The following is a 17,990-nucleotide window of genomic DNA, read 5'->3' as shown; positions in this document are numbered from 1 at the left end:
TGAAGATAAATTAAAGCCCTAGGATTCTAACACAGTCATTTAGAGAGACAGAAATTGAACAGAGATGCATATCTGTGGCAACAATTTTAGTAACATGCCCAGTAGTTCAATAATGAATTTCATTCAGTAGCTCTAGAAGATAGGTATTTCAAGTCCTAAATCTTAGTAAACAAACTTTAAATTCTTTCCTTAAATAGAAAATAGTGATACAAAACATTTTACCTAGACTTTTACAGAAATATAAATGTAAAGGGGAAGGGAAAAAGAAGACAGACAACTTGATATTTTACTGTAAATTCACACAGAGAAAAATGTAAGTTGAAAGCCAGAATAACGAATAAAACCCGCAACCTTTTGCATCATACAAAAAATGAAAATATTTTAACAGCAATTATGTTGTTTTAACAATGCCTGTATTATTCATTTTTCACATTTGAAACTAAATTAACTTTCTAGAAAATAGATAGATTTCTAATTTTGATTATGGTAGCAAAATATACAGTAATGCGTGGAAATCAGTTTGCTATATCATTTATAAAATAAAGGTAATATTTTGTTGTAATTTTTTTTACATTTACAAAAAATGAAATGAAATAGGAGGTTTTGGTACTATCATCATTAATGGGTACAACATTAGAAGTATGGAAAATCAATGGTTGATCAAAATGAAAACAGTAACCCATAAAAACGTTGTAAACACCCATCATTTATGCACAATATAAAAAAATTAGCATAACCATCCTATGGATTACTTTGTTGCTATATCCATTATTTTATCTACTGTTTGTTTGCACTGATATCCAAAATTGCTTTTATTGCTAGAATATGTATTTGTGTATACTAAAGTACAGGTTAACTTGAATCTTTCTTACCATAAACATATACCAACAGTAAATTTAAAAAGAAACATTTATTTACAAAATAATGATGTATACATATTACACAAATTCTATTATATCAAAGTCTATGTATATATTTTTACAATATTTGTAGCAACCAATTATTTGCATTGGTTTACCAAAGTGCAAACTGTAATGTTGCAAAGGCAGGTTATAATTTGGGATTATGATATTCATGTTTTAATTCTTTTTCTTCCACTGCCTTTTGTCGTACTGCAGGATATCACTAGGTCAAGAAAATTATTCACCTTTAAATTTAAAAAATACCTATTTCATATGAATGTGGAATATTACTGTACCTGAGGAGAGGGGGAATTCATTATTGTACTGTGTTCTTTCAGCTTGATAACTGCTTTTATTTTTATTCAGCCTGCTGTGATAGCACCATTGATATTGATTACTAACAAACTAATCATAAAAGGAATGGAAACATTATGCATACACTATGCCATCCCAAATTTCTGAATTTATCTGTTTTTGTGGAATTTCATCTTTTTGTGTTTCTACACTAAAAATTCAAGTGTTTAAGGACAATTCAGATGGTGGTATGGTGACAATGCTAAATGTACCAGTATATATTTTTTAAATACAGTACTAAATGAAGCTATGATGAAATTTGTTCTCTGGAGGACAAGGAGGTTGCTTTTGTCTACTTGTATATGTTGAAACCGGTATATGAATTTGGTATCTGAATAACTGAAAACTGATTCCCTTATAGTATAAGAAATTCATTGAGAAATCCGGTGATTTTGATTGTAGCTTATCTTTTTCACTGGTTTAAAAACCAGCCGTTGCATATATTGTCTTTTAGTTCACATTCTGTAGCTTGTGTTGTACTGAATATGTACCGTACAGTACCCTTTTGTACAGCCTGTTGGATGTAGGCGATAGCCTATTGTACATAAATTCACAGTTTGCAAAACTACAGAGGGGACAGAACTTTTTTTGGTAGATTCCATGTTTTATGAAGTAATGGATCTAGCAAAGCGCTCATGAACACCCACAACGATCTACTACCATGGCTGGTATCTTTCCATATATTATTTGTTCTTTTCCATTGAAATACAGCATGTTTATTGGGGACATCTTGGTAGGTGTGCAGCAGGGGCCTGCTGAACCTCTGGGGTTTGCTTGGTGGACAAGATGAGTGTGCGGATATTTCTGTAAAAATACAAATTCACATTCTCCAGAGCAGTAATTGGCTTTGTATCTCTTGGGTGCAATAATCCAGTCCCATCCAAAAGCTTCAAAATCCACAGTCAGTGGGTAGCGACAGCATCGGGATTCTGTTGAGTGTTCATCACAGTCAAGGCCAAAATCCCTACGAGATCTTTTTGGTGTGTCTGTAACCCTGACCTCTAAAAATGGATTCTGTGTGGGAAAGGAAAAAAATTGGAAATATTATTGATACATGAAGTATTTAACATTTATGGGGACAGATTGAGACATGAAAAATATGCAATGTCTCAGACATGCAGATTGTTTTAAACTAATATTTTCAAATAATATTTGTAAAAGTTTCTGGAATGCTCTGATCCTGTGACAGTGGTGTGTTGTTTTCTTTTAAGGTAACTGTGTCCTCTTCTAGGTGTCCCTGGCTACACTTCATCCACTTTCAAGGTTTATCCGTCTTTTTCATACTATAAAACAGGATTTCCCCACTATTCAGTAGCTACCATTCCTGAGCATCTTTTTCTGAAATCAACACTATCATCCCAAATAGCTGATAGGAGGGGCTTTGATCAGTGTTATGGACTTTGGGCCAAAAGCTCCCTCCATCTACATGACATAGAAGAAAGCAAAAGAGCATGCACACGCACACAAAAAAGCAGCTCCAAAAATTGCAGAAGGGAAAACATGTAGGCTAACATTCTGGTCCCTCCCTTCCTGAAGAGTTTGCAGATTTCCCTGCACATAAAGTGTGCAGCTGAGACTCAGCAGGCATTGAGAAGGACCTCCTATTTAGCCAGAGGAGGGAAGAAGTTGAAGCAGTTGATGCTACCCCGCCTAACTGGTGAAAATACTATTGGAAATGGTGGGGGGGAAATGAATGATCCTTCTAGCAATCCTACTCCTGGATTTCTACTCCATACCTTTCACCTCTCTCAGAGGGGCTGAAACTATGCACAGGTTTTGCAAGAGAAGCTAATATTGTGGCTCCTGAGAGAGTCATACAGCCAAGGATGCTCAGACTGGCACAGAGGGCCAGCACATGTGTGGATGACCCATGATCCACACTTTTGAGAAAGGAATTCCATGCAGACCCTGGGGCTCCATGGTTATCAAGGCCACCTCTCTTATCCCAGGCATGCAGACCAAACCCCTCTGCTGAGGAAAGAAGATGATTGCAACATAATCATGAGTGGAAAAAACCAGAGCTTTCTTTCCACCTCTGTGACTTTCTGCAGAAGTGGATGATTTCATGCATGTTGATACAGTCAGTACTTGATATTTGTATGCATTATTGTGTTTGAAGCACTAGAGGACACAACTGGCCTATTCCAACTGAATAGGAATATGAGAATATTTTTTTCTGTTGGATTTTTAATCAAACTTCCACAATACATTTTTTCTTTAAGCTAATATGACTGTATTACATTGCTAAGAAAATATATAAAAATCAAAAGCACATTATGCATTATAGTGAAAGAGGGAAATAATGTTCTTACAGGATTTTGTTTAAAAGTATAAATTTACTGATAAGTAGGACTCTACCAAATTCACGGTTCATTTTGGTAAATTTCACGGTCATGCCATTTAAAAATCTTGAATTTCATGCTTATGGATATTTAAATCTTGAATTTCACTGTGCTGTCACAAAAATATAAACGTGTAAAGCCCTTCTCAAACTGGGGATCACAACCCAAAAGGGGGTCACAAGGCTATTGTGGGGGGTTGCAGTAGTACCACCCTCACTTCTGTGCTGCCTTCACAGCTGGGTGGCTGGAAAGCGGTGGCTGTTGGCTGAGAGCCCAGCTCTGAAAGCAGTGCCACCACCGCAACAGCACAGAAATGAGGGTGGCATGGTGTGGTATTGCTACCCTTACTTCTCTGCTGCTGCTGGTAGCGGCGCATTAGGGTGGTAGTACCATGCCACCCTCACTTCTGTGGCGCTTGTGACAGTGCTGTGCTCCTTGCAGGTAGCCACTGCTCTCTGGCCACCCAGCTCTGAAGGAAGTGCAGAAGTAAGACTGGCAATACCACGACCCCACTACAATAGCTAGATTTCTCAGGGGAGACCAGATTTCACAGTCTACAACACATTTTTCACACCTGTGAATTTGATAGGGTTCTACTGATAAGTATTGCTTTATTGATGTAGATAATAGGTTCAGAAATATACTTGCGCAGATTGTAGGCAATTATTGCTTTTCAAAGATTATTAACAATGAAGGAAATTCTTTACCATTTTTGTTTAAGTGCAACACTTACAAATTTATTTTGTTCATTTAGATTTCCAACAAAAAGAAAAAAGGTGCCTATTTTGGGTTGTTGACTGCTTTGACATAATTTTGAAAATAATATGGCATAAAAAGTACTACATTTTCAGAACTGTAATTTTAGAAGAGTGAGTTGTATAATCAAATACTGTATTGTCAATTATTCTTGTACTTTGTCATAAACATAAAGCAAATTGTGCCACTGATGTTTAAGCAGAATCTCTTGATTTACTCAAACGCTTAAAAATTGATGGCATGATATGTTCCATCATTACATAAAGATATCCTTAATTCAATACCCATTGTGAGGTGGTCTTTTGTCTCCTTTCTGTGCATGCATAATTTCCATTATAGTTAACAGCGAATACATGTATTCAAAGAGAGAAGAAGCTCCCTCTTATTTTGAATGCAAGAACTTGGTCAGTAGTGCAAGATTTGAGGCAGCTTATTCTCAAGTGCAGGAACCCAGGAGCCCTCATTTTTTACTATATTATGAAAAATAACTTTTCATTAAGCAGAATTTTAATATCTTTTCTTTACTCCTGGATTTGATAACAAATATTTTGCCCTTTTCTAGCACTTTCCATCGAATCTCAAAGTCCTTTACAAACAAGGTAATGAAGTCTCCCAGCATCCCTTTGAGTTAGGTAACGTAGGATTACCTCCATTTTACAGATGGTAAAACTGAGGCACAGGGCGATTAAGTGATTTGTGCAAGATCAGAGAGCAAGTTTGTTGCAGAACTGGGCATGCAGAACCCTTCTGTTAACCCCCTACTCCTATATTTTAACCCCTAGGCAATGCTTCCACTTTCTTTCCTCAAAATATAACATAAAACATGCTTTCCAATTCCAACTTTTGTAAACAGGTCTATAAAATAAGAAAAGTCTTTTTTTTCCAGTAGAACTTACCAGTCCATCTTCACCTGGTCTTGGGAAAGTTACAGCAAGATCTCGTCCATTCTCATCAAAAGCTTTGATTTCAATGCCTAAGTTGGATTCAGGTTGTTTGAGCCAATTTTGTAACACAGTCTTTACATCAATACTCTGCCAAATACCAGTGCCTGGGTTCATGTCAAGTTTCAAAGATCGAATTCCAGTATATCTTGTACCGTCTTTCATGGGTCTGATGAGTCTCAGGATCTGCACGAATACTGTTGTAGGTTTCTGGACTTGCCTCAAGTAAATCCACAACTGGGCCTTTACTACTTTGTTATATTGTATTTTAGAGCTAAACTTAAAGAAGCAACATTTTGGTTTCCCCTCCATTTGCACAAGAAAATCAGCTATAAAGGAATGGAAAGAATAGATTACTGACCTAAGAGAAGAAAGGAACGTGCATAAACAAATCAGAAAAAATATCTAGCTTGTATAGTATATCTTGGTAAGATATGTTATCAGTGGAATATTGGCTGCAAATGTAGCATGTAACTTAATTCATTATAAAATAAACTCTCAACTCAGGATTTTGTAGGTTTTGTACTGTATGGCATTATTTAACTGAAATTAACAGAATCATTGTGCCTCAAATTTTTAAGCCATCTAGAAGTAATATGGTAAAACCTCAGAGTTAAGAATACCAGAGTTACGAACTGACTGGTCAACCACACACCTCATTTGGACTGGAAGTATGCAATCAGGCAGCGGAAACAAAAAAAAACAACAAAACAAAAAAAACAACAACAAAAAAGCAAATACAGTATAGTACTGTGTAGGGTGACCAGATAGCAAGAATAAAAAATTGGGATGAGGGTGGGGAGTAATAGGTGCCTATGTAAGAAAAAGCCCCCAAAATAGGGACTGTCCCTATAAAATCGGGACATCTGGTCACCCTAGTACTGTGTTCAATGTAAACGACTAAAAAAATAAAGGGAAAGTTTAAAAAAAAAAAAGATTTGACAAGGTAAGGAAACTGTTTCCGTGCTTGTTTAATTTAAATTAAGATGGTTAAAAGCAGCATAGTAAAGTTTCAAAGCTGTATTAAGTCAATGTTCAGTTGTAGACTTTTGAAAGAACAACCATAAAGTTTTGTCAGAGTTACAAACAACTTCCATTCCCAAGGTGTTCATAACTCTGAGGTTCTACTGCATATAATCACAAGGAACTGATGGTCATTTTCTGAACAACCATGTTTTAAGCTAGATTTACCATTTTCCAACTAAATCTAGTAGGATCTTTATGCTATGTAAGCTGTTCACTTTGATTTCTTTAGCTAAGGGGTGAGCACATGCTGAAATTAAAAAATGATGGGGAATATTGAGATAGAAAAAGGCTGCAGGGAAACATTTCATTAGAATTCTCTGGGAATCTGAATACTTATACTAACTGAGCAGCTGTACCAGTCAGTCTGGGACAGGAACACTTCCTCCAGCCAAAAATTACCTGCGGACTGAACACGGTGTACAGACTACTCTGCTTAAGAATGACTAACTACTAACACCTTTCTGGCATTCAACTCCTGCAGTATCTTTACAAAAACACATTGAACAGGAAACCTGTACTTTTTAACTAGGCACTTTTGTGATGTTATAGATGTTTCTAATTTATCAAACATTATCGTTTGTGCCAGAATATTATATAAAAAGAGGCAGCTATGTTCAAGCTACAGTAACACCTACATTCTCCTCCTTTGTTTTATGATCAAACTATCTGTTGTTAAACTAGTTTTAATCTATGGATCTTTATTTCTTTGGGTTTGAATTATATTACAGTATAATGTTTTCATTGTAGTAATCTAACCTCCCTTGGTATACACTACAGGTGCAAAATCTGTTAGACCCAGCTGAAACTGTCCATGTCAAGGGGTAGGGGGGCAAAATAATAATCTTGCATGGTGCAGAGTGCCAATATTCATAACCTCATCTCTTCAAATATCAGCTTTTCTAATACACTAAAAATGGTGATTTGTTTTTTTAAGGCTGTCTATGAAGAGTGAAATGAATTGTGACGTGACAAACAGAGCATAGATCACCTTTCTTCAATCAGCAAAGAAGAATTAGGTAATGGTAGGCTATTGTAAACAGTAAGCTCGATTATAAATGTTGGTTAGTTGGCCTTTACCTACATCATCATGATCAAGCTACTGTAATACATTCAGTATTGCTATAAAGTATCCTACACTGTTAATTTAACCTATATATTTTATAGTCAATTAACTTCTATAAATGTGTGCATTTTGTAGTTAGCAACAGCAGCTGATATTCTGTTAGGTGTGTGTACTATATATCTCTGTTGCTGGTAATATATCAATGCCTTATATGCCCTGTCTTCTTTTCAACTTTTGTCATCATATTCATAAGTGTTATTTTGAAAAACAGCTGCCATAGCCAAATACTTTAGCTGATTAAGAACATAAGATACTATAGTATTAGCTGTGCAAAAGATACTTGATAGGAGTCATGGCAGATGTTTAGCACTCAGAAGATAACTAAGAATCTGCTCATTCAGTAAATGCCTTCATTCTTCCCTGACACAACTACTGGAGTTGATAGATATACATGGGCATTTCAATATCTAAAATCTATCATTCTTCTGCTTACTTTAAATATAGTTTACATTCACTCTTTACTGTTAGCTGGGCGGTGCAGTGCTAGCTTCTGAGATCAGCAGAGGAAATAAGTATTTAAACCTTTATTTGCATTTGTTACAGTGTATTATAGTTAAGTGGTTGTAATGTTCTAAATGACATTTTTGGTCAGTTTCTAGTGCAATGTTTAAAAAGTGGTGGCCCATAAAATCCTTGCTAAGAGTTATAATTACCTCATTATTTGCACTGATTTCTTTGTACTTCCCTATATTTACTGTAGGAAATACCTTGAATACTGCAAATACCAAGGTCAGCAAACTGCAAATCTTATTTAGTATATTAGGCAATTGGCAAGTTTCTAAGGACTATTACTGTATATGTTATAAGGGAGCAGGAAAATAATACAATAAAATAAAAGATCACAGTAAGGTCACTGGATGATGATTCAAATTATTTAAAAATATGCTCTTCTCCCTCCCTCTTACATACTTCTGCCAGCAGCCTGTTGGAAGAGACTGAGACAAGATTTGTTGCTCTTAAGCACTAGGACAACTGTTTATCAGTAGAATAGTGAGATATTAAAGTAGCAGGACTACTTACACTCTGTAGGCATTGTAATAATAGTCTCAGTTGTAGCATGATAATCATCATCTTCCAAAGAACCATCACTGCTGTCATCTCTCTGGACGTCATACTGATCAATCAGTTCTTGCAATGGAGGAGCTTTAGGTAAAAGCTGTTTTATAGTATCCCTGCTAATATTAGGAGCTTGTTCCAGACGAAGTTTGCTGAGGATTTGAATTTTTATGGCTTCTATTCTGGAAGATTTCGTATTTTGCCTCCATGTACATGCAATGCATAATTCATCTTTTTCTCCATTCTCTTTTGGTTGACTACTGTCATTAAGAGCCACTGGATCAAGTATAATCAGCATGAACAGGTAAATATAAACACAGATTTGTAGCTTTTGCATGATCTCACATTCAGTGCAGCCTTTTCCCTTCCTTGCTTTCTTATTTTTTTTCTTTCAGTACTAGATAGATCCCTAAAGGCAAGTATAATCCGAGAAACAACTTGCCACAATGGTGAATCATATATTTTCCAAGAGGGCTTTTATACTTCAACTTTGGTTAGACTTGTGTCGTCAAAACCGATGATTGGCTGTTGTACCAACAATGAATCTAGCTGTCAGAGGTTAAAGCCCTGTCTGTCACAAGTCACTAGACAGCATTTTGTTACAGCCAAGGGTGAACTGATTTATCTGACCACTCTGTAGAGGATATCTCCTCACATACTGAAGAGGATATATTTCCAGTGATTATGGGCAGCAGTACTGAAACATAGCATTGCCATTCTTAAATAAGTAGCAACTTTCTTTTATTATGAATCAATCCATATGTCTCTGAAACTATTAAAAACTCCAGTCAATATTTTTTCATTTGAAAAAAATCATATTCTTAAAAATACAAAGATTATTACTACCATATATGAAAAATATTACTTCCTAAATATATTAGGTAAATTTTTCAGCAGATTTATACTGATGAATAACTGAAATATATTGAACATTGTTTATATATTTCTGTGTAGCTTTGCAAAACATTAGTGGGGCAAAAAGCAAATTAAAAATTCAGAAGTAATATTTGTAAGAAATATTTCAACCATGTATGATTACAAGGAATATACATGGCTGCCTGTTCAGTTATCCTATCAGTGCATACCAAAATCAACATACTTTGTTTACTGTATTGTAAGTACTGTGACTTGTATTATGTAAAATGTTTAATAATTTGCCTTTTCTTAACACTAACTTTTCATTAAGCAGGTTCCTGTGCAAGGAGTAAAATACTGAGAGATACTTACTTTTGAAACATGTATTTTATATTATCATGGTTAGATATTGCTCTAGGCATGGCATTAACTGGTTAATATTATATGCTTTTTTGGATTGCCATTGCTGGCTACTGAAAGAACTACAGTATTTTAGTGTTTCTGAAGCCTACTATGGATACATCATGGATGAATACTTATTCCATCTCTTATATCTCTATTAGAGCTTAACTAACATTATCCTTTCTGTTCCAAAAGATCTCTTAATTATGATATCCCAGATGGTATCTTTCTGTGTTTCTACACTGTACTTGCAAATACTTACAAAGATATAGGCTCTCTACATACTGAAAAGGCAAGTGCCTAGATCTTACAAAAAAAGAGTCTTCAGTATACTTAGACACCATAGATTTTGCTTCCATTTTTAAAGAAAAACTTTAAGCATAAGTGAGATGTATATCTGCATAAGAGTCACTATAAATAAATGTACCTCTAAATAAATACCTTATGTACATATACCATACTGCTCATAAAAGCTTACTGCCATGTAACTAACTGGTGTACACTAGCAAAAAGTAAGGCATTCACAGTTAATTTGGACAGTCTGTTCTTAACTCACACCATTGCAGCACAACAAACCATATAATTTAGCAAGATATATACAATATGTGGGTTAACAAAGTGAATTTAAGAATGGATTGTCAGCATCGCCTTTGAGATTCCTTGATTCTTCTACTTTATATTCAACCTAAAGCATTATACAAACAGGTTTTTTTGCATATGTTTATTTAAGGAAAATATTAATACACAGATTATATGCAGTGTTGTTGTGGCCATGTTGGTCCCAGGATATTGGAGAGACAAGGTAGGTGAGGTAATATCTTTTATTGGACCACCTTCTGTTGATGAGAGAGACAAACTTTTGAATTTACACAGAGCTCTTCTCCAGGTCTGGGCTTCTCTCTTTCACCAACAAAAAGAAGATGGTCCAGTAAAAGATATTACCTTACCCATCTTGCCTCTCACATGTGCAGATTGATATGATAGAACATGAGATCCAAAGTGTTCTTTAACAGTCTGTTTATCCACTTTATATCTTCTTCAAAATATGCAGATTCATTACTGACAGTTGACAGTGAAAGTTGAAGTATAAATGAAAAGTAAATCAGGCTCACTAAATCCAAATCTGTAGATTTGGGACCAGATTCTGTAGTTCCTATTTAGTCGAAACCCCACACGTAAGTCAGTTGACCACATTCTGACTTGACTATACTCCTCAGGCATGATTGTGATCTCATTTACGTCAGTTTAATTCCATTTGCAACACTAGAGTTACTCATGATTTAGACTAGTACAAGTGAGATCATACTTCATTGGAGTTCTGTCAGGATAGAATGTGGCCCAATGTGCATTTACAGCATTTACTATGATGGATGCTACAAATATGTATTGTTTTAAACATAGATTTTCAGCCTGCTATATTATATAAAGAAGCCAGTACAGCACAACATGTGCTGTAAATACATCTTAATAGTAAAAATCCTTTTGAAAAGTACTAGCCCCATTTCAAAGTCCAGTGACTTAGCCTTTCACTTCCTTTTTTAAACTACAGGAATGCTGAAAGGGACTGAAATGCTGAAACTTTTTTTCCCCAAATTCCTGTAACTTTAAAATAATCATAGTGGTGTCAGCAAAATTTTGCATAAATCAGAATTTGCTCCTGGGTAGAGACCTTGTATATGCCAAGTTTCAGAGTGAAGCACATTTTTATAAGAATTATAAACCCTTGAAAACAGGATTCACAGTGGAAATGATGACTCAGCCATTAGCATCACACTAATAAAATGCTGAGACAGATTCCACTGGTTGTGTTGAAAGGGAGTACGAATGAGCTGTACAGAGCAGGACCGCCTCCGAAGCTCTAGCAGGGTGGGAACTCAACCCCCTCTTTGAACAAGTTCAGTGTACAACCCTCAGTGCTAGTTTGTTGTGCTCTGCTGGCCTGTGGGGAAAAGAATGATGCCATGGCCACACTTTCACTTCACTTTCCCTTTCCCCTTTGGTAAGTCTAGCACTATCTTAGGCCTGGTCTACATCTATACAACATAGCTACGTTGCTCATGGCAATGAAAATTTTTGTGCCCCGTGCAATGTAGCTGGGTTGACCTAACCCCTACTGCAAATGCAGCTAGATAAATGGAAGAATTCTTCCGTCAACCTAGCTAACGCCTCTTGAGGGGATGGATTTACAGTTATGGAACAATCCCTTCTGTCACTGTATCAAGTGTCTATACTATGACACTGCTGCCGCTGTGCTCACTGTAATGTAGTGTAGACATTGCCTTAATGCAGTGTTCACACTCCCCACCCTGACTGTGGCTGCCCCATGAACAGGCATTAGGAATGGGAGAACTGCTTGTACTCGTTCTCACTAACTCTATGAATCTGCACAGAAGCACCCACAGTCTGCCCCTTAATGGAGTACTGACAAATTATGAACCAAAAAGGAAGATTCAACACACATCAGCTGACATGCAGTGGCAAAAAAAGTTATCTCACTGAGAGACATGCGTCCCTGCTTGGCATGTAGAAGTAAGATGTAGCAACGTCAGCTAAAGTGGTAAAATAGCACTAATGCCAAATACAACATAAAAATATCCATAGAGTTTAGTAACACGTGTTGCCACAAACAATATTTTCCAATTCCTTTATTCTTTTGCAAAGGCACCCCATATCAACATTTTGTCTAGGTGTTGTATTGTGCACTATGTGTGCATTAGCATTAGAGCAACTTTCATCCTTGTTTCCATTCCTTTTTATCAATGGGGCTGCAACAGTGTGACCAAAAGAATTTGAGCTGATGTATTTATGTCATGATTTATTGAACAAACTGATTTCAAGAAGCAAAGGAAGAGTGAATCTTTGCTGCTGATTTGGTTAATTTTTTTAGGAACCGAAAAAAAGTGTTGGATACAAAGATAAAAATTGGTCTGAGGCCAATGCATAGATAATGTTCCATAGAGAACACAGGTCAAACACTGATCCCAGGTGGGTCTTAGAAAATGAATAAAGGAATTGAAATATATTTTTTGAAAGATGCACCTTGCTGAATTCTAAGGGTGTTTTAATATTGTCTCTGGGTAAAATGGCACTAATGCCATTCTGTGTAGAATTTTACTGCTAAATGGGAAGCAAGGATGTGTGGTTCTCACTGGGACAGTTTTTGCCATTCTATAAAACAGCTGAGGGTGCCACTTTAAAAAAAAATTTAAACTGGGATTCTCACGCTTCACTTCAGGAGCTAAAGCTTTAAGAAAAACACCAGGTATTGCAAGGCTCATGAAATCATGAGAGTTGGCCACTCTGAGTTTCAATCTTCTTTCAGGTTTCAGAGTAGCAGCCCACTGCTGTATCTACAGCCCACTTCACTGGATGCATAGAATGGAACATATAGTGAGAAGATATATATACATATGGAGAACATGAAAAGGTGGGAGTTGCCCAACCAACTCTAAGAGGCTAATTAATTAAGATGAACTGTTGTCAGCAAAAAAACTTTTGTGGTGATAATCAAGATAGCCCATTTCAGACAGTTTGACAAGAAGCTGTGAGGATACTTAACATGGGGAAATAGATTCAATGTGTGTAATGGCTCAGACATTCCCAGTCTCTATTTAAGCCTAAATTGATTGTATCTAGTTTGCATACCAATTCAAGTTCAGCAGTTTCTCGTTGGAGTCTGTTTTTGAAGCTTTTCTGTTGCAAAATTGCCACCTTTAAATCTGTTTCTGAATGGCCAGAGAGGTTGAAGTGTTCTGTTACTGGTTTTTGAATGTTATGATTCCCGATGTCAGACTGTCCGGTTTGGCTAATGTACATGGCAGAGGGGCATTGCTGGCACATGATGGCATATATCACATTGGTAGATGTGCAGGTGAATGAGCCCCTGATGGTGTGGCTGATGTGATTAGGTCCTATGATGGTTTCACTTGAATAGATATGTGGACAGAGTTGGCATCGGGCTTTGTTGCAAGAACCCAACCAGTTTCTTTCAACACTCTGACTTCACCAACCTGAATTTTAAGAATTCTGAGTCAGCTCTTAAAACTAGTGGTCAAATTTGACCCTAGTGAGTCAGTGGAGCCAGGATTTCACCCTAGGTCTCCTGTTTGCCAGAACAGATTCACCCCACAAAGCTGCTTCTAGGTCAGCTAAGAATATTTCAGTGGCAGATTCCATTTCAAATAGTTTGGACCTGATTCATCTCTCACTTATACTGGTGTAAATCAGGAGACACCTCAATTAAATCAGTTTGGTTACACCAATAAAAATCCAGAGTAAATGAGATCAGAATCAAACCAAGAATGTTTTTATATATAAGTATACACTTTAGATATCTAGTTTTGTTTGTTTTCCTAAGGGTTTTCTGCATGCAATTATTTTAAATTAGGTTATTTTTAAAATTGGTTGGGGATTAGAAATATATAATATTCCCTATTGGATAGATTGCCAATTCAAAATTAAGTGATCTATATAGATATAGATAGTTTGTAAGAACACACACACACAGAGTAGTGCTAGGGTGACCAGATGTTCTGATCTTATAGGGACAGTCCCAATATTCTGGGTTTTGTCTTATATAGATGTCTATTACCCCCCACTCCATCCCGATTTTTCACCCTTGCTATCAGGTCACCCTAAGTAGTGCTGAGTTGAAAGAGCAATTGTAGAGGATCTCCATTCAATACATGTTTTTAAAGTTTTGAACTGTTTGCTCCTCTGAGTAGGGACAAATTCAACACTGATGCCTCTTTTTTTAACTGACCATTCGCAAAATGTTTAAAGAAGACTGCTTACAATAGCTCTGAAATGATCAAATAGTGGAAATGGTAAAGCTGCTCTACAATTTGCTGAATTATGTCTACTCCCTCTTTATTTGTTTATGTGCCTTACAGATAGCGCAGAAACAACACTTTGTTTTTTGTGTATGAACTAGCATCACTTCACAAAATACTAGCAATGTTATAGAGAATTAAAATCTAAGAGCCAGATTCTGATCTCAGTTACACCAATGTAAATCAGTAAATTACAATAGAGTTACTCTTGATTTACACTCATATAACTGAGATAAGACTCTGACCTGAAGTCTTACACAAGAAATTGTGACAATAATAAGTCTATGAAAAGATGGCTAGATTTACAGCATATAGAAACATTCACAATGAACATACACATACTGTAAGATGATTGCTAACCATATGCTGAATGAAAAGTATTACCAGTAGACCAATACATGAGTTAAGTAATCATTAGTTAACATCTCAGAATTCTAGAAAAGGGCAAAGAAACTAATCTGTTTTCTACTGTAATTTTTTCTAACAAAAAAATATTCTTATGTGTCTTCTAAACATTGTGCTACATTTTCAGCGACCGGAAATCAGCAACATTTTGGTGAGGTTTTTTTAATTGCTTTCATATATACCCAATAAGAGAGAGGTTATGTTCAGATTAATCAGTTTTGAAATTCATTTGTGGGGGAAATAGATCAAGAATATTAAAAATCTGTTGATTAGCTCTAGTAATTTGCCTATTTCAGCACTATCCAATGAGGCTATCCTGCCGTGTTTGTCTATAAAAGCAATCATTAGCACATCTTACTATGGTGCAGGTGGACTTGCATGCACTACTTGGCCCTTCGGTGATTAATGGGCTCTGAAGGACAATGAGGGCCCAGCTGCTTAGCAACGACTACACTTAGGAGCTACACTTAACAGGGAAAACATCTTGGCTTGCCCAGAGATGCTAACTGACCATCGTAATCTAGCATTGCACAAACACGGGAAATGGTAAAACACCATCTGCTTTAGTTGCTGTTCAGTTGCATGGCTGCCAGCCCCCAGTGGAAAAATATAGCAATTCAGGAAAAAGATACATTGAGTGAGAGTCTGACCCCTACTCTTCCCCTTTTCACTGGATAAAAGGACCAGGAGCACCTTAAAAGCACCTAAATAGGACCAGAGCACCGTTACTGGCTAGTTGAGGATTCCCCTTGCAAAGGCATTATGGAAAACGGCCATATGCTACCTCCTGAGGACCTTTTTGCAAGCCCTGGTACAGGGGCATGCCAGGGGTGAGACAAGTGAGTTGTGTAGGTGCAGGGCTCCAGCAAGAAGCACTGGAGATTTTGGGCTGCATTGAATCCCATAGGGGAGCCCAACGGCAGCTATCATAACTTAGACAGGCTCCCTGCCCTGTACAAGGGCTTGTCTATACAGGGAAATCATGGGAAGTTAGTGTGAAAAAGTAGGGTGTGAATTTAAAGTGTAACAGGTATTCTGCACTAACTCCCCATGTGATTATTCTGCACTAAGAACTTATCTAAAGGAACACTTAGTTCATGGCAAGTTGAGGTGTAAATCTGCCCTGCACTAGCCTGCCCTGCCTAAGTGTCCATATGGACCCGGCTGAGCACTAAAAGTTCCCTATTGTGTGTTAGATCAAAAAGGGAACTTTTCGTGTGCAGCAGCAGGCAGGTCCATATGGCAGTTAATGCAGGGTAGATTTCGACCCCAGTTTGCTGTGAACTAAGTATTCAGGTAGTCAAGCCTTAAGAGACTACCTTTTTGTGGTTTAGGTTAATCCACTTTCAAAGTGGACAAGCCCTGAGTTACACTGGGGACTTCAGCTGTAAGCTTTGTGCTGTACCTTTTAGAGGCATGTCACAGAATCTCACCCTTAGTGTGGAGACCTGACCCAGCCGTCTTGTTTCTCTGGCTCATTCCAATACTTGCAGTATTTGCCCTTATTTACTCTTATCAAACAGCACTATAGAACTGAATAGCAAAGGATATTCTTGCTATGGAAATCCATAATATTCTTTAAAATATATTAGGAGAAAATTCAATTTTATTATATTCTATGGGCTTTTAGAGTTCTATTCAGGTTCTTATACTGCATCCATCTGTGGTATATGATTGATCTTATTATAGTGATTTCTATGGAACCCTATTGGTTCTAACCTGTTTACATTCTATACAACCTTTCATTAGGTTAATATCTCCTGGTTTCCTGCATTTGTGCCCAGAACTCCTGAAACCTTGTTTCAATATATTTTACAATAACTGAAAAAACAGTTCTGAGCTGCAGCTGACTCAGGAGGAAAGAGGAGAAATGGGTTTTATAAGTGGATGTCACATAGCAGTCCCTTTTGCAAAATCTCAGAGCCTTGTCCATCTAGTTTCCCTCATCAGCAGCCAGTCTAGGTGCAGATACAAGGTAAATCTTTGAAAACAGATACCATCCTGTGAGTGCAAAGCTCCCTGGAATTCCATAGCCAAAAAAACAGAAAATTTCTGGGTGGATATTTAATTTAAAGAATTATGTTAGCATTAACAGCTCATTCCATGATCTTTAATAATCTAGTCAACCTTTATATCATTGGTGAACAACCTTGAATTCCCCTACAAAACTATTATTTTACCGGAGTAGAACTTTATTGGCAAAGTATCATTACTTGCAAATATAAAATTATTTGAATTAAAAAAAACCCTGAAGGATATTTAAAGGATTATTTAAGAATAACAGTCTGTGTATTTGTATTTTTTTAACAATATAAAATTTACATGAAACATTTTTACAAAAATAAAACTTTTGAGTTAAATGATTTAATATGTACATCCTGTCCCCTGCTGGATCATTTTGGAACTACACAGGTTTGTGAATTAGAGAATCTGTATTTCATATATTTCTGTAAACAGTATGATTTTTAAGCTCCACTTTAAATGAGATGGTCAAATTTAACAGCTGTTCAGAATTCAGACAAAAGTTAGCAAATGCTGTTTTGTAGACTGCAACTTGTTCTTGCTCTGCCCCACCAACATAATGGGCTGAATAATTCTAATGATAATTCTTTTGACCTAAATGGAGCTATAGCTGGGATGAATTTGGCTCTTCATTTCCCACCACTCCCTCATTATACAACCTGCTCTCTGTATTCTCCTCATTCCTCATTTCTCTCTTTTGTCTAGGCTGTGTACAGAGCCTTATAGATTGATTGTATGTGGCAACTGCACCCTACAGAACCTGGAACGCACGGGGCAGAGATAATATCTATTAACGTCTTTGTAAAGCTCTGTAAAGCTATGGTGCTAGGCAAATATTTAATTATAGGAATATCCTTCTATTCTTTCGCACTTCTTCTGAGTTTTACAATTTTATGTAGAGTGGTTGTGGTGCAGGGCCTTGTATAGCTGCTCTTAGAATTTTGGATTGTGAGTCAGTGCATGTGCATGCAGCC

The 17,990-nt window shown here is 36.6% G+C and overlaps 1 protein-coding gene and 1 long non-coding RNA gene across 2 annotated transcripts in view; one reads left to right on the top strand and one right to left on the bottom strand.

Moving 5' to 3' along the window:
- The window catches only part of LOC120374299, an 89,114-nt gene that overhangs the window by 63,267 nt on the left and 7,857 nt on the right, over positions 1 to 17,990 (top strand). Inside the window, exons 3-4 of the long non-coding RNA XR_005585992.1 lie at positions 7,256 to 7,337; positions 8,772 to 8,804. This is a non-coding gene — a long non-coding RNA (uncharacterized LOC120374299). The remainder of the gene's footprint in view (positions 1 to 7,255; positions 7,338 to 8,771; positions 8,805 to 17,990) is intronic.
- MSTN (myostatin) lies at positions 528 to 8,930 on the bottom strand. The gene is made up of 3 exons (XM_039493715.1): positions 8,465 to 8,930; positions 5,251 to 5,624; positions 528 to 2,270 (listed from the first exon to the last, which is right to left on the bottom strand). The coding sequence occupies exons 1-3, from the start codon at positions 8,835 to 8,837 to the stop codon at positions 1,890 to 1,892; spliced, it is 1,128 nt and encodes a 375-aa protein (XP_039349649.1). The 5' UTR covers positions 8,838 to 8,930; the 3' UTR covers positions 528 to 1,889.

The sequence above is a fragment of the Mauremys reevesii genome, linkage group 11, assembly GCF_016161935.1.
Source record: "Mauremys reevesii isolate NIE-2019 linkage group 11, ASM1616193v1, whole genome shotgun sequence".
Lineage (NCBI taxonomy): Eukaryota > Metazoa > Chordata > Testudines > Geoemydidae > Mauremys > Mauremys reevesii.
The sequence above is the reverse complement of the archived record's forward strand: the minus strand, read 5'-3'. Positions and strand labels throughout refer to the sequence as shown.

Excerpts from the sequence above, each read along its gene's own strand:
- MSTN (XM_039493715.1), bottom strand. The coding sequence starts at position 8,837 with ATGCAAAAGCTACAAATCTGTGTTTATATTTACCTGTTCATGCTGATT. Across the intron at positions 5,625-8,464 it reads TATTACAATGCCTACAGAGT|CTGATTTTCTTGTGCAAATG; the intron begins GTAAGTAGTCCT and ends ATTCCTTTATAG. Across the intron at positions 2,271-5,250 it reads GACCAGGTGAAGATGGACTG|AATCCATTTTTAGAGGTCAG; the intron begins GTAAGTTCTACT and ends TTTCCCACACAG.